The 21386-nt window shown below is 38.6% G+C and overlaps 1 protein-coding gene across 1 annotated transcript in view; it reads right to left on the bottom strand.

Annotated features, from left to right (window-relative positions):
* The window catches only part of elp4 (elongator acetyltransferase complex subunit 4), a 201724-nt gene that overhangs the window by 83010 nt on the left and 97328 nt on the right, over positions 1-21386 (bottom strand). The window contains exons 8-9 of the mRNA XM_067994193.1: positions 1207-1315; positions 77-183 (exon numbers count right to left, since the gene is read on the bottom strand). Coding sequence (XP_067850294.1) covers positions 77-183; positions 1207-1315 — 216 coding nt within the window. The remainder of the gene's footprint in view (positions 1-76; positions 184-1206; positions 1316-21386) is intronic.

Below are 21386 nucleotides of genomic sequence, written 5' to 3' on the forward strand. Positions count from 1 at the left end.
AACTTGCAAAACAACTTATTCTTATTGTACTATTAAGTGGAATTAAATAAAAATATCAAGCCTCAATATTTCCTACCTCAATAGTGAACAATTTTCGTTTCAATTTGAAAGCAAGGTCCTTTGTATCAGGCACGTCACAGATTAAACTATTAAGCCGAGGAAGCTGACGAACATGGAGCAAACCTTAAGGAAGAAAAATTAAATTAAAAAAAATGCCATCATGCAGCTGCATAAATTAAACAAGCTGACAGCAGAACTCTCCACATTTACATTCCTCACTGTCCCTTTTTAAACCAGGGATCGCCACCAGAAGCAATGAAGCAAACAGTGTGATTATGCTCAAGTAATCAAGCAGAATAAGATAAACAAAAATCCTTGTCCAAGTAAAACTAATTACATTTAGGTACAGACATGGAGACATAAACAAAGAGGATTCTGATGCTTGTCAAAAAGGAGGCCCATGTGTGATATTTTCACTTGTATTTACAGTAAGCAAATGTGGCTATCACCTTGCTTGCTGCCCAAAAGCATTGCTGAATGATCTTTATTTTATTAAATGCACCAGTAAGCAGCCACGAAAACATGGCTTATGGGTTGGAGACCTTCACTACAGCTTTGATAAAAAAATGTATTCTGAGGCTTCAGTCATTAACAAGTTGTTACATGCTGTTATGGTAAATAGCCCTTCAAACAGGCATAAAATTCAGGCTGGGCGTGTAAAACAAATGAATATTTGCAAATGAAGCTCGTTTATGACTGTTAGGAACTGGTGTACACGTGAGGTCTGCTTTTAGCTGCAAGCAGTGTGAGCTCAAATCTAAGCTGATCTTTTGTGACAGGAACATTGGCTGAGTTGGTGCAGTCTAGTCATGGTTAAGGGAATTGGTAAGCTCACTGGCCGAGTGGCTGCCTGGCTTCCTCTGCATGAGTATTCCCAAAAGCCTGCCTACAATGATGCACATCTGATTGAGCACTGTCTTGGTAATTTGGCTTGACAACATGTGAGTAGTTGCCATGTTACTTTCACAGTCCTAATGCACAGTAAAAGATAAACAGGCTGACCAATAGATTGCTACATTGGGAGACAGTCAAAACGCAGATTCTGAAATGAAATCAATTACTACCTTATGGCAGATAAACTAATTAGAGGCCAAACTGCTAAATATCTATAAGTCACTTGGGGTGGTTGGTCACGATTAAACTTACCGTGATAGTCCTTGTAGAGTGGATTGGTTTCCCTCTCTGAAGCATTAAATGATTCGAGACCAATCACTGTATCTGACAATTTTGCTACACGGCCTATAATTGCTTTGTTCTGTAAAACATAGAGAGGAAAATAGCTCAAAATAGTTTAAAAAAAGAGAAAAAAATAAAAGAATAAATTTAGAATATCAGCACAACAAATGTATGATTATAACCATAAAGCAATATCACCGGTCTAACAGAAAGTTGCCAAATTAATGTTAAAATTAAATTTCTACAGGAAAAGTACTTTGGTAAAATTTAATTGCGATGTGGATTTTTTTCCAAACCTTATTGTAGACGATGAATTAAACAATTCAAGGGCAGACCTGGTTATCATTTTGCATTTAAATGCTTCAATAGTGTTAAAAAATCACACATCTGATATTAGTTTTTTTGCACTGCTTGCTTCTATCGAGTGGATTTTTAGACAGTATAATGCTTTCATACACGTCAGTTCATCTCCTGTACACTAACTGTAAACTGAAAACAGCTTCAAATAGACGTACAAGCTGCAAAGTCATTGGCCTTCTATAGTTTCTTGATACGTTTTAATAAAAGACAATAACACATGCAATGTATCCTGAATTAAATTATTACAGTTTAGGATGGATTCTGAGTAATAGCTGCACTGTGTGTGAAGATGTTCACATTTAAATAGTACTACTGGACTGCCTGTGGTGCTGCTCACCCGGAAAAATGTAAAAATAATAGTGGTTTCTATGAAAATTGACCTTGTTATAAAAATGTTATTTATTTTTCCATGTGTTTCTTCCTATTTTGTTTCTTACCTTCTGTCTCTTTTGTTTTATGTCTTTCCTTCCATTTTCCTCTAGTGAGGTTGTTTGTATTTTTGGCTATTGTATTCCTTTTTGGTTTTGCTAAACGTTTCTTGATTCTTTTGCTATTCCCGTTTATCTTGCTTCTGTGTTGCTTTTTTTTCGGTTGTATGTTTTGCTTCAGAATTATTTGATTTTAAACGTGAGGCTTTTGACCCGTTGTTGTCCTACAGTATGGGGGAGGGAGAAGTAGCTGGACATGGTATTGCAGAGGCTGGACTGGAGGCACCAGCGATGGCAATCAGCACTGAGGTGCCTCATGCGCAAAAATATTGGGAGGCAGGGCCCAGCTTAAGGGTGAGAGCTCCAGAAATAGAGCAGAAGGCAAGCTCAAGGTCCCCGAGAGAGGGGAGGCTTGTACAGGAGAAGTCTGTTGGAGGTATTGAAAGATGGCGTGCATTGGGTACATTTACAAAAGTTTAAACAGTCTAATGTAGATAAATGTGAAGAGTTATATTAATTTATAGCCAACAAATTGTGAATGTACAAACACTGAAACTAGAATAAGCAAAGCTTGTGACTTTTTTCATAAATAGCAGATGATGAAATTGAAACTAAAAAGGATAATGATACCTGTTTTATTCAATAATTATTTATCTATATCATTAAATGTTTTGGGTTTATCTATACGGTTAGTAGTTTTTTTTTCAGGATTTTGTTGTTTGTAGATAAATGTTTATTGGTTAAACCTGTTTAGGTCTTTTTCTTCAGTTTCATCATATTATTATTTTTGTGACATTGTCACAAGTTTCTGCATATTCTAGTTACAATGTTTGCACATTCAAAATTTATTAGCTATTAATTATTGTAACCCTTTATATTGTGCACAGTTTCAACTACATTGGACTGCTTACCTGTGCGAATCCAACTAATTTGATAACAAACATTATGGTTGGATATGCATTCCTATAAGAGAATGACACACACATGGATACATTCATTTGTAAAATGACCAACTCGCAATAGATGTAACTCCACTCATTTAATCACCATTCTACATTACCATAAAATACATTGCTGTTGTTTCATTAATTTAATAAGCCTGTGCACACGGGCAGTATTTCGTCAAATCTTAAGTGGATTCGCGGATTACTCTTTATTGTTTCATGTTAAAAGGACCAGAAATAATCGCAGGATGTCACATGATGTTGCAAAAGAAATTCAGTGTTTAAAAGGTTAACCGAAATGATGTCAGGTGTTAAAAAAAGGAATGATTAGATTTCTAATGTGCGCTGATGTCGTCAGGTGAAAGTACAGTAAGCAATTAATGGACAATATTCAGGGTGCTGCATGAGCATTGAAAACATGATAATGGCAGAAAATATTATGCATGGATGTGTTTTCTTATAATAAAGAAATCTATATAGTTTCTAACTGCATAGTAATTCAGTAAAGGGAAAACATCTCAATACATAGATCTGTGAATCATATGATGTTCCTCTGTTTTGTAGACATCTTGGTGATTTACACTTTCACAATCATGATGGCAATGCTTTTCACCATCAACATTCTCTTTATTTAGCAATATCGTCATAATGCTACCAGTTTCACTTGAAGCAATGGAAGCATATTTATTTGTATAACTATTTTATTTAATAACAGTATGTAGGGAGTTAAAGGCTACAATTCATTTTCTGGGTTTATATCGTCAGAATCTGCTGACTGAATTAATTAGGCTTAACTCCTTCAACATCCATTATTTTCAATATAATGATCAGAGTATGGCAACTGATTTGGTTCATTGCCAGTCTATGCTTGGGTCATGTATGAGTTCATCTTCTCTGTATAATGTTATCAAACTATGTGAACTATGAGTTAACATAAAAGCAGGCCATGATCATGCCTTTAATTTAATGTCATCAATTCCCTGTGTTACCAAGATTCTAGAGACTGTACAGAGAATTACCATCAAGCTGGTACCATAAGTAAAGCATGTAACTGTATTTAAATACAATCTAAATGAAGCATGGATCAATAAACAGGCAAATCAATTATTTAATTCATGTAAGCTCAGATTTTAAAACATAGCAGAGAAGTAAAAGGAGAGAAGAAAATATTCAAGTATTTATGCACTTAGCATAATGTAGGCAAATAAACACACAAAAGCTGTTTAAAATTTTAGAGGCAATAAAACAGCTGACTCCTGTAATGAAGGTGCTGGCTACAGATACTGAAACTTCCAAATGAGCTTACGCTAATCCTATACCAAGTGTCCGCACGTTGATGGGAGAAAAATTATAGCCTGTCATCAGAAGCAGACAGGCAGGCCTAGGTCCAGATGGAAGACTGGCTGGGAGAGGGGGCAGGTGGGAAGAATGATGGGAATGTGATGGTAGACAGAAGAGTACTCCCTCTGCTGGCCAGACTGTCACTTGTTATAATTTCAGATGTCTAGCTTTCTTATACATTTTTAATAATTGTGTTTTATGGCTTTTTAAATAATTAACTGATTTCCACTCCCCTCCCCCAAGACTGTTTAAAATGTTCCTTTAGGCTTCCAGATAAAAACAGCCCTTTGCTGTAGTAGAAACATCCACTCCAGTCCTTCAATCAAGCTCACACTTAAGTCACCGTTCTGTTTCTAGGGACTAATTATCAGCAATATGTGAAACGATGAAGTTGCTATTAATTAAGTTAAAAAGGACATTAATACCACCATGTTGCTCATTCACTACTTTCTAAATAAATCATTTCATCTCTGCACAAGAATTCTTTAAGTAATATGTTATTATCCACAATGATTTATACCAATTCAGTGATGAGCATGATAATTAAGACATCCAAGTCAGCCGAATGTGAAAACTAATAATACACAGACGTGACAGTAATGCAAGTTTTCTGTATTTTGATGGATACAAAGAGCATATTGGACACAAGAAAAATACAAGTGAGTGCTCTTAATTACAGTTACTATGAAGCATTTCTTCAATTTTTTTTTCCCACAAGCAGCCTTTTTTTTTGCCCCCCTCCTTTGCTTGCCAGGTTATTAGGGCTACCAGTGCCTTCTGTTACAGGATCTAACTGCACTTCTGTTTCATGAGATTTTGGCCTTAAACCAGCATCTCCCAGAGCAGGAGGGATCAGCTTTTTCCCCACTGTTTTCATATAAAGCCTGGCTTCAAAGTTACTCCAGCTCCTTGCTTTCCAGAAGGTTCCATCCCAGGAACTCTCGCCTGCCATTTGGTTTGCTTTCTCATCTCAAAGGAATTGGCTTGCAGTGTTCCCCGATGCTGAACTGGCATTTGCTCTATGAAGTGAGTTATTATTAAACTTTTAGGTCAATTGAGGCACTAACAACTCTTCTGAAGCTTTCAGCCACACAGTACAATGTGCCTGCTAATTAAATATTAATATAAAGTGGTACATTTGTGGATAAGAGCTTTTATGTTCCTTCCCCTCTTTCAGATGGGGAAAAAGGTTCCAATGGAACATTTCGGTAGTTCTATTTTGCAATACACATTTCAGCCCGTGATATAAGCCACAAGCTGAGATACTTTTATAGTGAAAATACTGATCTATGCAAGTAAAAAAAGGCAATATAAATCAATTTTTCATCCAGATTATGTTCATCACCTCTTATGATTCACAGTTAAACAAATGTACAACAGTCCAGAAACGCATGCACATCCACGTAACTCATATCGCTCCACAAACTATCCAAAAATGTATTACATGATATTATGGCTACCAGCAGTACCAGACTTACAATCAACACAATTAACATGTGAGAATTAGTGTTACATACGCTGGTTTTATATATTTGCCCTGTTTCTGTCCCTCTAAATGGGGCAAATCCAGATGTTGTTTCTCTCCCTTTGTGTACAAAACAGTTGTACCAATGGCCGGGACACTGGGCAATCTGCAGATTGCGTAGCATGGAAGCCAAAGATTCCATATGCCTGAACAGATGACTCTATTCCCACACCATGATGAGAAGTTGACTGACTCGGGCTTACATCATTCAGCCCTGGACCGAGAAACACCAGGCCTAGTTCCCAGGCATGTTTTGTTCAACTCCATTTATGTGTATTTCTACAAATTTAAAAGATGGTGCTACACAGTTCTGAGTTAATTTACCTCAATAGAACTTTCTTTGGGTGCTTGTAAAATATGTGTACTTTGAACTATATTATCTATTATACATTGTGGAAATTTCTAAGAATGAATATAAGGCAGATTTAGATAAATGTAAATTTGTAATATTGAGCAAACATAATATAGTTGCATTTATTTTTTGTTCTAAATGCTATTTCAAAAGATTAATACTACAGCAGACATAAGTTCAAAATAGCCAGACATTGACAATCTACCTTTTTGAAGAAAATAATTATTGTATACAATACAGGAAAATTATTCCGAGTAAGATTATATCAAAGCAGTAAAACAGTCCAAGCCTCATGAACTGCACGGGTTAAAAGTCTATTCAATTGAACACCTTTCTTAACGATCAGAGGCAATACTGATAAGTTATTCGGTTCAAAACTAATGCTGTTGGTTCAGTGCATACCCATCAGCTTCCAGAAGTGAGATAAGTATGGAATAAATACCTCATGGAACAATGTATGGAGTAAATACTTCACGGAACAACGTATGGAATAAATATCTCACGGAACAATGTATGGAATAAATACCTCATTGAACAATACTTCTTATACTTCTCGTTAGGTGAACTCGCTGTGTGTACCAGATATTACTGCTTAGTCTTGTAACCAGTAATAAAGAAAGCTATCTGTTGAAAGGGTATACTTATTTTAACTAACTTTCTATTTATATTCAAGTAACATTCCATGACAAATAATGTTTACACTGATGGCTCCTTCCCTACTTGTTTTCTTTTCTGTCATAACCATTGCAAAGGAAATAAAACAGTGTTAGATGTACGTTAAGGGGATTCCACACTGACTTCTATGATTGGAGGAGTAACAGCATGTGACTCGATTTGAAACGGTGCTAGTGCAGCAGCAGCAGGGGTGCCCTCTCCTTTCCTATAAAAAGGCACATTTCTGAGGAATCTTTCTTCCTTTCATCATTTGTGAAACTGAAGAAAACAAAGTTGTTCAACAATGTGAACAGCTGCTATTATTAAACTAAAAGTCCACTAGTGCTCGAGACTGAGAGGCCCACATGTTCAGCTGTCCTCTCATCTTGCCATCCTATCCAATTAACTATTAACATGGAGGGCTTTACACATGCTCTCAGGGACTCTTTAACAGGCTTCTTGGAGAGTGGAACAACTACACAGCAGGGACTCTGGGAACCGAGTAACACTGGCTGCATGAAAACCCTCGCCAGATTCACCCCACTTAATGACAGCTCACTCTGCAGTTTAGTGTTTAACCGAGACAGTCAGAAGTTTCACCATTTTTCACAAAACAAATCTACTGTACTGCTTTTGGAGCTGGTTAGTTATTTACAAAAGAGAACCATGCACCTTTGAAAGTTCAGAAACCCATCGGAAACTTTTTGAGCTAGTAACATCAAATTACGGATGCAGCAATTCTTGTTAAATATACATTTGCCTTCAAATCATTAAAATGAATAAATTCTACAAATAATTTTAAGACGATCAGTTTATGTGTGTGTAGAAATGCTTATTATTTTACTAAGGCTTATGAAGTATCTAGTTTGCTTACTGATACATTAACTACACGACATCCTCGTAGCCAACAGACAGCACTGGTGGAGTCTGAAGAAAACAGCGTATTCAGTCTTTGATGCAACTTAAATCTGCTTGTTATTATTCATGGATTATTCTGTGAAACTATCAAAAGTAGTTTGAAAGCTAAACTTGAGAACCATCCCTTCAATGTGCCATCAACAGAGTTCTACTTTTCTTTGGCTTGATACATTTTTTTTTGGCTATTCACCCTTGCAGTTTCATGATTAGTTACAGATTTTTCAAAGTAACCAGGACATCTGTTCCTCACCGACTTTGGCAATAGTCACTATGACAATACTTTGAACTCCTGTCTTCTTAAAAAAAAAACTAGATAATTTGCGGATAGAATAAAACTCCTTAAAGAACTCATTAAATGTTGACAATATTTGCTTGGCATGTCTCCAAGATGTCTTTTCCCTTCATAAGGAACATTAGAGCACTTGCTCTGAATTTCTATGAAACCCCATGAGAACCAAAACAGTTCAACATCTTAGGATTAGTGCAGTCACCGCCACTCAAACAGCAGTATCAACTGAATCTTAAGTGACTCTAAGTTAATTTTAGAAGGGATTGAGACACTTTATTTAGTAGCTCTCTCCCAAATAACACTATCCAATTACAATGGACTTTATTTTATACTGCAAGTACTATACTATAAGTAGCCATCCAGGTTAAGTAGGTGCTTTTTTCTTTTATACTGCTTTTTGTGCATGTTCTGTGCTAGAATACAGAATGTATTTTTCCTTTTTTGCCCAGTAATTATATCTAAACACACCCGGGTTAGACAATGGTGTGTGTTAGATGCCATGCAGAGATTCCCCCTATATTGCCTCAGCAATGCACCTGAAATGAAAGTACAGAACAATCCCAACTATATCCATTCTTAACTTTCATTCACTGCATTCCATTCTCCATCTTTATGGGCTCTTAGAGAAGGGTTGTTGAGTTGGTGCCAAATGCAGAGAAGTTTTATGCTGTGGATTGCTATCCACTGGGAAGTGGACTGAGTCTACACAGACTAATTTCTCTGTAGACAACAATAATTCAGTCTGTCTGAGCTAGATTTACCCCGATACCCTAAGAAATGAAGGGGTGACGTTTTAAAAATATATCACTGAGTCTTCTGGGGAAAGAAACAGGACTATGCTGGACCTATTGGACAAGCAAATAAGTACTACTTCAAGTCCTTTGTCCATTTTGATGACTTGTGGAACTTAATTACACAATAAGCTCAATCCATAGTAGAATAGTCATGTGATTACCCTAAGCATCCATACTCACCAAACTCACTTACGAACGAGTCTGGAAGATTCTCCACAAATCCAGTTGACCGCCAATGCAAAATAAAGCCACTTCCAGTTTGACCGATCATGCAAAAACCCTTGCTATTGGGCTGACCCAATCAGAATGAACACTTACGATTCCAGCACTGGCAATCTAAGATTCTTCTAAAGCTTCGCTACTGTGATCCGAGCAGCACTGAAACGCAAATTGAAAAAGACTACTGTCCATCACAATGAATTTCCAAACGTGGAAAGATCCAGGAAAACAGCAAGGAAGTAAAGTGAAACAAAAGAAAAGCCCAAAGAAACCCAGAATATTGGAAAAACTAAAAATCATTTCCAAAAGAACTGGCCAACCTATCAAAAACTGATTATCTGCAGACAACCCTAGATTGTGGTAGAATATTAGAAAACGAATCATTACAATTTGCCAATCAAGTTGTTCTTAAGATTGGTACAGCTATTGATAGAAGATAGAAACAAAGTTACAGATGAAGTTATCATATGAGGATACTCCCTAAATGGGCCTATGATAAAATTCTCAAAGTCATGAGACACCACTGTCATTTCAAAATAACACAATAAAAAGTTACCAAGAAACAAATCTATTATGGAAGTCACAGAACAAGGTATGCATTTTCAGTCGGCCATTTCAAAAAAATCAGCAAATTGTCCCAATGGCTCAATGGATAAGCACATTGCATGGTGCAGTGCTGAAGCACACATACAATAACAACAACTTGCATTTATATAGCACCTCTAACGTATACAAAACAGATCTTAGGCTTTATCCCTGATTTGTACTGAGTTAGTCCATCTTAGTTTTGGGTAGTAGTGAGGGTGTTATGATTTAATGCCGGGAAAGGAGGAAGAGGGGAGTCTGTCACTCACGAATAATGATCACTTATGCAAGGTATCAAAGGGTTGTTGGCACCCATGGAAAAGTACTACACAGTACATCTCCAGGAAAGGGTGGGGGGGGGGGGGGGGTTAAAAAAAAAGGCTCCAAGATAACACAACTAGCTAACTATTTTTGTGAAAATAGCTGTCAGCCTTAGCTCAATGGTAGCACTTCTGCCTAAGTCAGAAGGTTGTGGGTTCAATCCTCGCTCTACAGACTTGAGCACATACTCTCGGCTGGTACTTCAGTGCAGTATTGAGGGAGTGCTGTACTGTTGGAGATGCCACCTTTCAGAAAATGTACCAGTTGCATGTTAGTCTTGTTACTCCTCCTATAAGACCCAATGTAATGCACTATACCAAATCGCTCTATCTTCATGATGTTGAGGCCATCACAGTTTAATAGGCTATAAACAACTGGGGTGAGATGTTAAACCGAGGCCCTGACTGCCCTCTCAGGTAAATGTAAAAGATCCCATGGCATCATTCAAAGAGCATGGAGAGTTCTCCCGGTATTGCTGACAGCATTTATCCCTCAACATACACCAGTAAAACAGATCATTTACCTCATTGCTGTTTGTGGGACCTTGCTATGTGCAAAATTGGTTGCTGTATTTGCTGACTTAACAACAACAACTTGCAGTTATATAGCGCCTTTAACGTAGGAAAACGTCCCAAGGCGTTTAACAGGAGCGCAAACAGACAAAAATTGACACCGAGCCAAAGAAGGATATATTACAGCAGTGACTACATTTCAGAAGTACTCCGTTGGCTGTGAAGTACTTTGGGACATGCTGAGGACCTGAGAAGTGCTATATAACAACTTGCATTTATATAGTGCCTTTAACATAGTAAAACATCACAAGATGCTTCACAGGAGCAATTATCAAACAAAATTTTACACCAAGCTACATAAGGAGGTACTAGGACAGGTGACCAAAAGCTTGGTCAAAGAGGTAGGTTTTAAGATGCGTCTTAAAGGAGGAGAGGTGGAGAGGTTTAGGGAGGGAATTCCAGAGCTTAGGGCCTAGACAGCTGAAGGCACGGCCGCCAATGGTTATATATAAATTATAAATGCAAGTTTTCTTTTCTTCCCTTATTTTTATGAAAGGAAAATCAAGAGAAGCGGCACTGTTAAAATTAGTCATTTACTACACAAAATGAACTAAAAGCAAATCACACTTTTATCTTCACTGGCCCGAACATCTTCACTACTGAGTTCAGGAGATAGGTCTTGGCTACCACGGCTGGAGCTGAGAAAGATGTCAGTGCGACCTCGGAGTACTAGTACATTATGCCCACCAATTTGCCAAAAGCATTCTGCAACTGGCAGGCACCACACAAGATTGGTTTCTTCCTTCAACCTGACTAGACAATGACAATTTGAGTTACTGCATATTTACTCTGGGACTTTAGTTTGAATGGACAGTTATTTTTTGGGTTGTATTCCTTTTTTGGAGCAGGAGGGGATCACTTGTAGATGTTCACTGCTGCATTGGGCTTCATCCAAGCTTAGCAATTACCAGTCTGTGCAAAACAGGACAAAGATATCATGGAATGTGGCTGAAGCTACTTAACAAGGAGTTAGATTTTCAAATGAGTCACTCAAGGGTGTGCCCAATGATAATCAGTATCAGCTCAACTTAACACTAGCTTGTTTTCAGATGACCCAGAGTAAGTGCCCAATAACTCTATCAACATGTTAATATATATTCATGCTACTGAACTGCACTTGTCTGTCCCCCCACTCCCTCTATCAACATATGATATGATAACATGGTTCAATCAACATGTTCATATATAATTGCGGCTCTCCTGCAATTGCTTTACCTCATACTCAATGATAGCCTTCTGTTCGTAACTCTGAACAGACTTTTCTTCTTTTATTGTAATTTATGCAATCTTTTGCCCATAGTTAACAGTTCATACCAGCATGTATCAAAGTGCAACTTTAGTATTATAATGCTTGGATGCACAATTCGCATAGAAAGTTTGTTCTAAACTATCGGTGTCATTTTAAACACTTGTACTTAGCAAACAATATGTAATACTAACCCCCTCTTAGGTCATCCTTTACATAACACATTTCTTGGGGGAAAAGGGTTTTTTTTTATACAAGAGGACTTCACATCAAAATAGATGATCCATACATACCAATACTAATCTCCATGCTACTGGCTGTTATCTTCTTTAAGATGAGGCTAGAGGTATATGAAAAGACCTTCTAACAATAACTTTTAACTTTCTACTGTCACATCAACAGTCTTGTAAATTGATACAGAAGTAAACTAATCCAATGCGCCAAATCCTAGATTTTTAAAAATATCACAAAGTCGTGATCTTGGAGCATACAAAAGCTGCTTCTGATGCGATACTTTAAGGCAAATCAAAGTAGTCCAGCTGGTTAAAAAGTCTGGAGCAAAGTTTGAGTTCAAAGGTCATAGATGTACTAGAAGATAGCAGGACAGGTACGATGGGCCAAATGGTCTCCTTCTGTGTTGTAAATTTCTATGATTCTATGATAAGCCTCATTAAATTCAACAAATAACTTGATTGTAGATAGTCCGACTGAATGCAAGATTCTTTGTCCTCTTTTATGTGCTGCATGGAAGTCCAGGGGTAGTCTTATCTAAATACACCCACAATTGCTGCACAATTTCTGCTACCATGACGCAGTTGGGTCCAGAATGTTTCCTTATGGAAAAAACTTCTTAATGCTATATATATGTGGAACATGGTCATCTTCAATTTGCTTGTAACAGTAGTGAAAGACCAGTTAGTCTAACTGCACAGACATTTATGCTTAACTGTGCCTGGCATCAAGTTTAAATCTGCAGGCACTGACCGTACTCATTTGGACCTATTGAACTTTACCTATCACAATCATTTTAATTTTATACAGCTGATTTGACATGTCTCCACAGAACTTCGAGCATTAACACGTTTAGCTAATTGTCCTTTGTCTCTACTTTTGTCTAGATTAATTATAGGTAATTTGCATCATACATAAGCCTTTTAGTTCATCATACTCCTATTTTTCTTCTCTGTCATCTCATTATATATATATATATATATATATTTATGTAAAAAATGTTTGGATGGATTTTTCTTGTGCTTATTGAAAATGTGAGTTTAGAATGTTTGTACTGCTTCATTTGGTAATATAAGCCATATTATGAGAGTTACAGCATAAATTTTTATTTGGTTGTACAGTTTAAGAACTGTAACTCTGCCTTGTTTCTAGGCTGCTGGTGAGAGTTTCTTGTATAACTTTGTTAGCATGAAATCCATGATAATTAGGAGTTCTGGAACTTCCTACACCCCTTGAGACCGTAGTAAAGTGAAGAAGTTAGAAATATTTGTCCTAGATGACAGACCCTTTCCCCCATGATAAATATTCCACACCCATTAACTGCAATCAAGTTATTTGTTGAACTTAATTAAACTTCTGGTACATCTTCGAATTCAAGTATTGCTGCAAATTTTTTAAACCAGCTGGACTACTTTAGTTCATCCCACAGCATAGCTCCAAGGACAAGCTTGGTGATATAAAAAGAATTGTGGGATTTGGTGCATTTGGAGGAGTTTACGTCTGCATCAATTTACAAGACTGTTGATGCGGTGGTGGAAAATTAAGAACGAACCAGTTACATGTTAATCTTGCCTCTCCTCCAACAAGACCCAATGTAATGCACTATACCAATCACTTTATTTTCTTGATATTGAGGCCGTGATAGTTTTATAGGCTATGAACAACTGGGGAGACACATCAAACTGAGTCCCTGTCCTCTCAAGTGGACGTAAAAATTCCCATGGCATTATTCGAAGAAGAGTAGTGGAGTTCTCCCGGTGCCTAGGCCCTCAATCAACACAAGCAGAACAGTTTAACTGGTCATTTATCTCATTGCTGCTTGCGGGACCTTACTGCTGTGTTTCCTACATTACAACAGTGACTACACTTCACAAGTACTTCATTGGCTGTGAAGCGCTTTGGGATGTGAAAGGCACTATATAAATGCAAGTAGGGAGTCATAATAGCCTACAATGCATTATCAACACATCTAAATAAGATAATACAATCCCAAACACTTTCAGCAATATGTGATCTTACTTTCTGTGGTGATTACATCAGGAACAGACATAGTGATGTCAGTCAATGTACTAAACACTTCAATGGGGGTAGGGAGAGGGGCCACCAGTTTTTTTTAAACAGGAAGCTATGACGTCCATGACTTGTCAGAAAACAAACTCAAAGTGGCATCATCTATCTTTCTAAAGTAATTTTAATTGGGCTCAGCCTGTGAATAAGGATGATACTGATAACAAATCTGACCCATCTGTAACTATCCTTAGAGTATAGTAAATACTTACCATGAAATGGATGTCCTTTAAGATTCCGCCATTAGTTGGATCCATTATTTGAAGGTTTCTTTCTCTCCAATTTGCTTGCTGAAAAGTCATTATTATCCTACATAACAATACTCAAAGTAATTCAAGTGCTTGGAAACATGATGTGCCGCTGTATAAGAGTACATTTTTATTTTTACGTTACTGAAATCAATAAAAATTTTGAGCAGTGCAGCTGAGGCAAAACTGATGTATGCTCGAAGCAATAAAAGTGTAGTGGTTCACATAATTAGTAACAATCTTCCATCTTTAAAACACAATTCTTGCTAATAAGTATGGAAGGTTTCATAATTATGCAGCTTTTGAAGTCAAAAATAAATGGAAACAAGTCCAGTTTGTAGCAGGGCCTGTCTCAGTCTCTCTTCCACTTACTTTCAACCACTCAGAGATCACTCTTTGCTCAGGATAAGCCAACTTGAGTAGAATCCATCTGCACAAGTTATATTGAGAGTGGCTAGAAGTGAGTTCATGCGATGGAAAATACAAATGGGTTCCTATTTCTCTCAGGCTCTCCACCTGAATGGAAGGGGTCTCCATGTTGGATATTTGAACTTGGCTGACAATCGAGAATCCCAAATTTTAGTCCTAGATACATGGTACAGGAATACTCTAGCATGAGGATGACTACAATACAAACAAAAGAAATATTTATTCACCAGGAAAAGGAGGTGAAATATGGGCAGGCGGGGCTGTGCAAGGAAATGATAACTCCTGCAGAGTTTTGCCCCATGGAAATTTTGGTCAGTAACTGGGAAGGGTGATAATTGAAGTGCAGAAAATGAAGCTTCCACTGTATGTCAAAAGCTATTCACAATAGCAGTATCAGAATTCCAGTAAGTTCTGCAATAGAACATAGACTCATTGAAGTTGCTATGGATTTGGCTGGTTATTTCAGCTGGTAACGTGAACATGTCAGCAAATATGTGGTAATTTGCTAGGGAGTTGTTGATTTTTTGGCCAAACAAAACGCTAAATTAAATTAAGGAACATTAGCGCAGATTAGTGCAAAAAACAGAAAACTATGTATAGCACTTTCCAAATCATAGCTGTTGAGTTTTACAGAGAATTAAATCTGTGCACCCAGAGGGTGACTTGAAGCCTGTTGTGAAGTGCAGTGCCACAAGGAAATTCATCACCTTATTGCTAGTGTCACATTGATAGATGGCATGTTGTGTTATGGCAAAACCTCAATCTGAAGTCTTGTCTTTCACACAAAGTACTGCTGGGTTAATGTATTCAGGAACAGACATGAATTCAAAATGGCATTGTTAAAAATTATTAGAGAATACCCTCAACCAATAAGTACTAAACTAGACAAGCTCTGAGTAGACTTCATCCTAGCTCAAGGGTAAGGAATGATAAGTACTGGATTAGGAGTTGGATTGGTTTTTACAACCATTTTGTTTTAAGTTTGCACTACACTAACTGGCTAAAATGTTAGCTACACTAGGGTCAACATATCATTTCTGTTTGTTTAAAGGATGGCAAAAAAGCTTTTGGAATACTGTGGAGACCATCATCTGTTGGAAAAAACAGATTATGTCAGAAAGTTCTACAATTTTGTTGTTTATTAGGGCAAGAATTGTGACTGTGCTGTGGTATGAAATATCAACACTGAGGCAATGCAATAATAAGAGACAGGTGTGGGTAGAACATGAACTACATAAATATTTGCTTTCACATTTGCTATTCGTGAAATGGGTTTTGCGGCTCTGCAATTAACAGCATCTGGGACGACACTATTGGTGAAAAGCGTTCTATTCTGCCTTTTAGATAAGATGGTAAACCCAGGCCCCATCTGCTAGTGAGTATAAAAGATCCCAAGCCCCTTTCGAAGAAGAGCAGAGAGTTCTCCCACTATCCTACTAATATTCTTCCCTCAATCCACAGCACCAAAAACAGATCATTTGCTGTTTGTGGAATGTTGCTGTGTGCAAATTGTCTACAAAACAACAGTGGCTACACTTCGAAAATAATTAATTGGATGCAAAGCACTTTGGGGTGCTCTGAGCATGTGGTAAGGTGATATATAAGCGCAGGTTCATTCTTCTTAGTCAGTAGCATTAGTAGTATTCTAATAAATTAGCATATGTAAGTGTTGTGAAATTGTGCAACAGTATTGGTAATTATAAAGTGCTCTGGAACATTCATTTATGTGAGAAGCATAATATAAATGCAAACTGCTGTTGAATATATTGAAGAGGCCAAATGACAGAAAAAGTAGGGAGCGAGAGAGAGAGAGAGAGAGAGAGAGAGAGTTGGTAAGTTTAGGAATGGAGAGTGAAAGAAAGAAGGCTCTGATAGAGATATGGAGGAAGAGGGTAACAAGCTATAATCCAGAGTTAGAATAAGGGAGAGTGTGGGCTGGGGCATATGACTGTAGACGATTACTTAAAGAGGGTGAGGTGAAGTCATGGAGGGATTTGAAAGTAAGGATAAGGATACTGTGAAAACGATTTCCAGTGGAGCCTGGAGAGGACAAGGCTGATGAAAGTCATCGAGTAACATCGAAACTACAGCACAGAAACAGGCCATTCGGCCCAAATGGTCTGTGCCGGCGTTTATGCTCCACACGAGCCTCCTCCCTCCCTACTTCATCTAACCCTATCAGGATACCGTTCTATTCCTTTCTCCCTCTTATGCTTATCTAGCTTCCCCTTAAATGCATCTATGCTATTTGCCTCAACTACTTCTTGTGGTGGTGCTTTCCACATTCTTACCACTCTGGGTGAAGAAGTTTCTCCTGAATTCCCTATTGGATTTATTAGCGACCATCTTACATTTATGACCTCTAGTTTTGGACTCCCCTCACAAGTGGAAACATTTTCGCTACGTCTACCCTATCATTATCTTAAAGACCTCTTTCAGGTCATCCCTTAGCCTTCTCTTTTATACAGAAAAGAGCCCCAGCCTGTTCAGCCTTTCCTGATAAGGATGCCCTCTCAGTTCTGGTATCACCCTTGTGAATCTTTTTCTCATCCTCTCCAATGTCTTTATACCCTTTCTATAATATGGCAAGCAGAACTATGAACAATATTCTAAGTGTGGTCAAACAAAGGTTCCATACAAGTTTAACCTAACTTCTTTGCTTTTCAATTCTATCTCTCTAGAAATGAACCCCAATGCTTGATTTGCCTTTTTAATGGCCTTATTAAACTGCATCACTACTTTTAGAGATTTGTGTATCTGTACCCCTAGATCGCTTTGCTCCTCTATCCCGTTTAGACTCTTCTTATCCAAGCAGTATGTGGCCTCCTTATTCTTCCTACCAAAATGCATCACCTCACACTTATCTATATTGAAATCTATTTGCCAATTACCCACCCAATCTGCAAGTTTATAATGTCCTCTTGCATTTTGACGCATTCTTCCTTTGTATTAACTATACCCCCCAATTTGGTGTCGTTTGCAAATTTTGAAATTGTACTTCCGATTCCCGAATCCAAATCATTAATGTAAATTGTGAACAACAGTGGTTCCAGCACCCAGTGGTTCCCTGTGGAACACCACTTCTCGCCGTTTGCCAGTCTGAGTAGCTACCCTTAACCCCTCCTCTGTTTTCTGTTTTGTAGCCAACTTATTATCCATTCTGCTATCTGTCCTCTGACTCCATATAGTCACGAGTCTACAATGCTGTACCTTATTGAAGGCCTTTTGAAAATGTCCAGGAGGACTCAACAATTCTGGATTAGTTGAAGATTGAAGAACAGAGTCAGGAGATAAGTGAAGGGAGCATTGGAGAAACTGATCCTAAAGGTGAAGGAAGCTTGATTGAGGGTTTCAGAAGTAGTGGATTGAACGTCGTGGTGTAAGCGAGCAATGTTTTGGAGGTTGAAGGCAGTGGTTTTAGTGACAGACCGAATGTGGGACAGAAAGCTCAGCTCAAGGTTGAAGAGAATACTAAGAATGCACATCACCAGATTCTTTGAGTGAGCAACCAGGGAGGTTGGTGGAATCAGAGTCAGACGCACCCAGGTGTTAGCAAGAATTGAATAAGGTAGTTTTAGTTTCATCATTGCTGAGCTATAGAAAGTTTTGACTCATACAAGACTTGATATCGAATAGGTAGTTAGATAGTACAACTGTCATGGGGACAATGGAGGCAGCAGAGAGAAAGAGTTGGGTGTTGTCAGCATAATGGTGGATGCTAAACTCTTACTTGTGGATGATGGTGCTGAGGTACATGTGATAATTAGGAAGAGTCTAAGGATGGTTATGCAAAAGACATAGGAGGAGACACGTTTTGAGCAAATGGAAAAATTGCAATGTGTCAGGTAAGAATAAAACCACGAATGTATGTAGACCAGGTAAGAGTTAGTGTAGGAGACTGGCATGGTCAACACTGCTGAAAGCAGCAGAAAGTTTAACGAGGGTGAGAAGGAACATTGCGCTATGGTGCAGCCATGCAAGATGTCACTGGTGATTTTGGCTAAAGTACTCTCAGACCTGGCCAGAAGCTGGACTGGAGGGGCTTGACAAAGGAGTGGTGAGAGAAGTGAGGAGGACGCAAAGAGGCTGCAAAGGGATACAGACAAGTTAAGTGAGTGGGCGCGAGGGTGGCAGATGGAGCATAATGTGAGGAAATGTGAGACTAAGAAATGTTGGTATTCAGAGGGATATGGGTGCCCTTGTACACGAATCACTGAAAGTTAACATGCAGGTACAGCAAGCAATTAGGAAGGCAAACTGTATGTTAGCCTTTATTGCCAAGGGGGTTGGAGTGTAAGAGTAAGGAGGTCTTGCTGCAATTATATAGGGCTGGTGAAACCACACCTGGAGTACTGTGAATAGTTTTGGTCTCCTTACCTAAGGAAGGATATACTTACCTTAGAGGTGGTGCAATGAAGGTTCACTAGATTGATTCTTGGGATGAGAGGGTCGTCCTATGAGGAGCGATTGAATAGGATGGGCCTATATTCTCTGGAGTTTAGAAGAATGAGAGGTGATCTCAATGAAACATATAACATTCTTAGAGGGCTTGACAGGGTAGATGCTGAGAGGCTGTTTCCCCTGGCTGGACAGTCCAGAACAGGGATCATAGTCTCAAGATAAGGGGTGGGCCATTTAGGACCGAGATGAGGAAAATTTTCATCATGCAGAGGGTTGTGAATCTTTGGAATTCTCTCCCCGGATGGCTGTGGATGCTCAGTCATTGAGTATATTCAAGACTGAGATCGATAGATTTTTGGACTCTGGGGGAAGCAAGGGATATGGGGATAGGGCAGGAAAGTGGAGTTGAGTTGAAGATCAGCCATGATCTTATTGAATGGCGGAGCAGGCTCGAGGGGCTGTACGGCCTACTCCTGCTCCAATTTCTTATGTTCTTATAGCTGGGTGGCAACAAAGCATTCAATATGAGGAAAGATAGGTTAGGTTTACAGTAATTGTTAGCCAAGATACGATGGTAAAGGATGGGTTTTTTAAGGAGGAAGGTGATAACAGTGATTTCAGAAGGGAGGAACAAAGATTGAGCATGGAGAAACAGATAATATCAGTTAACATAGCACTAAGAAAGCAAAATTGGATAGTCAGAAACTAGATTGGGATGGGGTTAGAGTGTAGATAGTGGACTTTATGGAAGTAATGAGTCTGATGTGGGCTTTGGAGAGGGGTGTGAGATGAAAAAGCATGGGGGTGGGGATGGATTTGGAGGGAGGTTAAAGGTGCAAGGATGATGGAGAGAAAGGGGTGAGTAGATGGGCTGAATTTTGGATACAAACAGTCCATTAGAGCCTCATATCCAATATCAGGTATACACAGGGAGGAAAGTGGAATGAGATGGTTAATGCTGGAGAAAAGGAGCTTGGCATTGTTCTCATCACCCAGGTTGAGCCCAGAGTAATTGGAGGATTTGGCCATGAAGATTGAGAGGCAATACTGCTCAAGATGGCCAAGCCAGATCTGGTTGTTGACAGTGAGGTCAGTCACATTCCAAGTGTGCTCCAGTCTGTGGCCCACAAATTTGGGATCATGGAGGTGCCTATTGTACCAGGGGGGATGGTGAGGGTGGTAGACTGCCTGGGATTTGATTTGGATGAGGCTGGTGAAAGTTGAAGCAAAACACCTGCTGAATACAGAGACAAAAATCACTGAAGTCAGTTCCATGGCAGGCCAGAGTAGTGGAGTTGGGAACTGTGGAGGTAGATTGTTCCCAGGGTCGAAAGAGGGGATTATAGTGGTTAGAGGCTTGTAGGGGGATGTGATCACCGAGAGAGATGAGGAAATAATGGCCTTGTTGTCAATTGTAACCTTGGAGGAAGGAAGGCTTCATGCTGATGAGGCTGTGGATGTGGGTGGGGGGGTTTATATGAATGGAGAAGTTGAGGGAGGAAAGAAAGGCAGAAAAATTGAAGGAAATGGGTTAGTTAGTGAGCATCTCTGGTGTTTTTAATGAGACTTGAGCTAGCCTGTGCCATATAACTGTAATAAAATTGAAGTAGTTTTATGAAAAAATATAATCAAATAGCCGTTGTATCATCACTTCAGAGCCATGGTATAAATAGATGTTATGCAATTCCCAGTAGTAGTTCCAATACCTGTAGTATAAAGTAAACCTAAGCACGTAACCAAAGAGAAAAATATAATAAAACTACTGGGATTTGTATGTGCTATTTATACTATATACAAGTTCATTGAACTCTACAAATGCTAACTTTAGATAATTTGGGGTAAATACAAAATATGTGGAACATAGCACGACTGCCTTGTGCCTGAATGTCTAAAATGCAGTTGCTTGTATCCTGTTCTGCACTAATCCCCGCTCGTCTACCACTCCTATCCTTACCAAATCACACTGACTACCTATCCACAAACGCATTTAATTTAAAATCTTCATTTTCAAATTCCTCCAAGGGCCTCAATTCACTCTACCAATACAACCTGTTCCAGACTTAGTCTACCTCCTTCATCCTTTGATCTTCTGACTCTGGTCTCCTGAGTCTCTCTTTGTCACTCCGCCTAACCAATGGAGGTAGAATTTTCAGCTGCCTAGGCCCTGTTCTCTGGAATTCCATTTAAAGGCTACTCTGCCTCTTTACTTCTCTCACCTTCGTTAAA

The sequence above is a fragment of the Heptranchias perlo genome, chromosome 12, assembly GCF_035084215.1.
Source record: "Heptranchias perlo isolate sHepPer1 chromosome 12, sHepPer1.hap1, whole genome shotgun sequence".
Classification (NCBI taxonomy): domain Eukaryota; kingdom Metazoa; phylum Chordata; class Chondrichthyes; order Hexanchiformes; family Hexanchidae; genus Heptranchias; species Heptranchias perlo.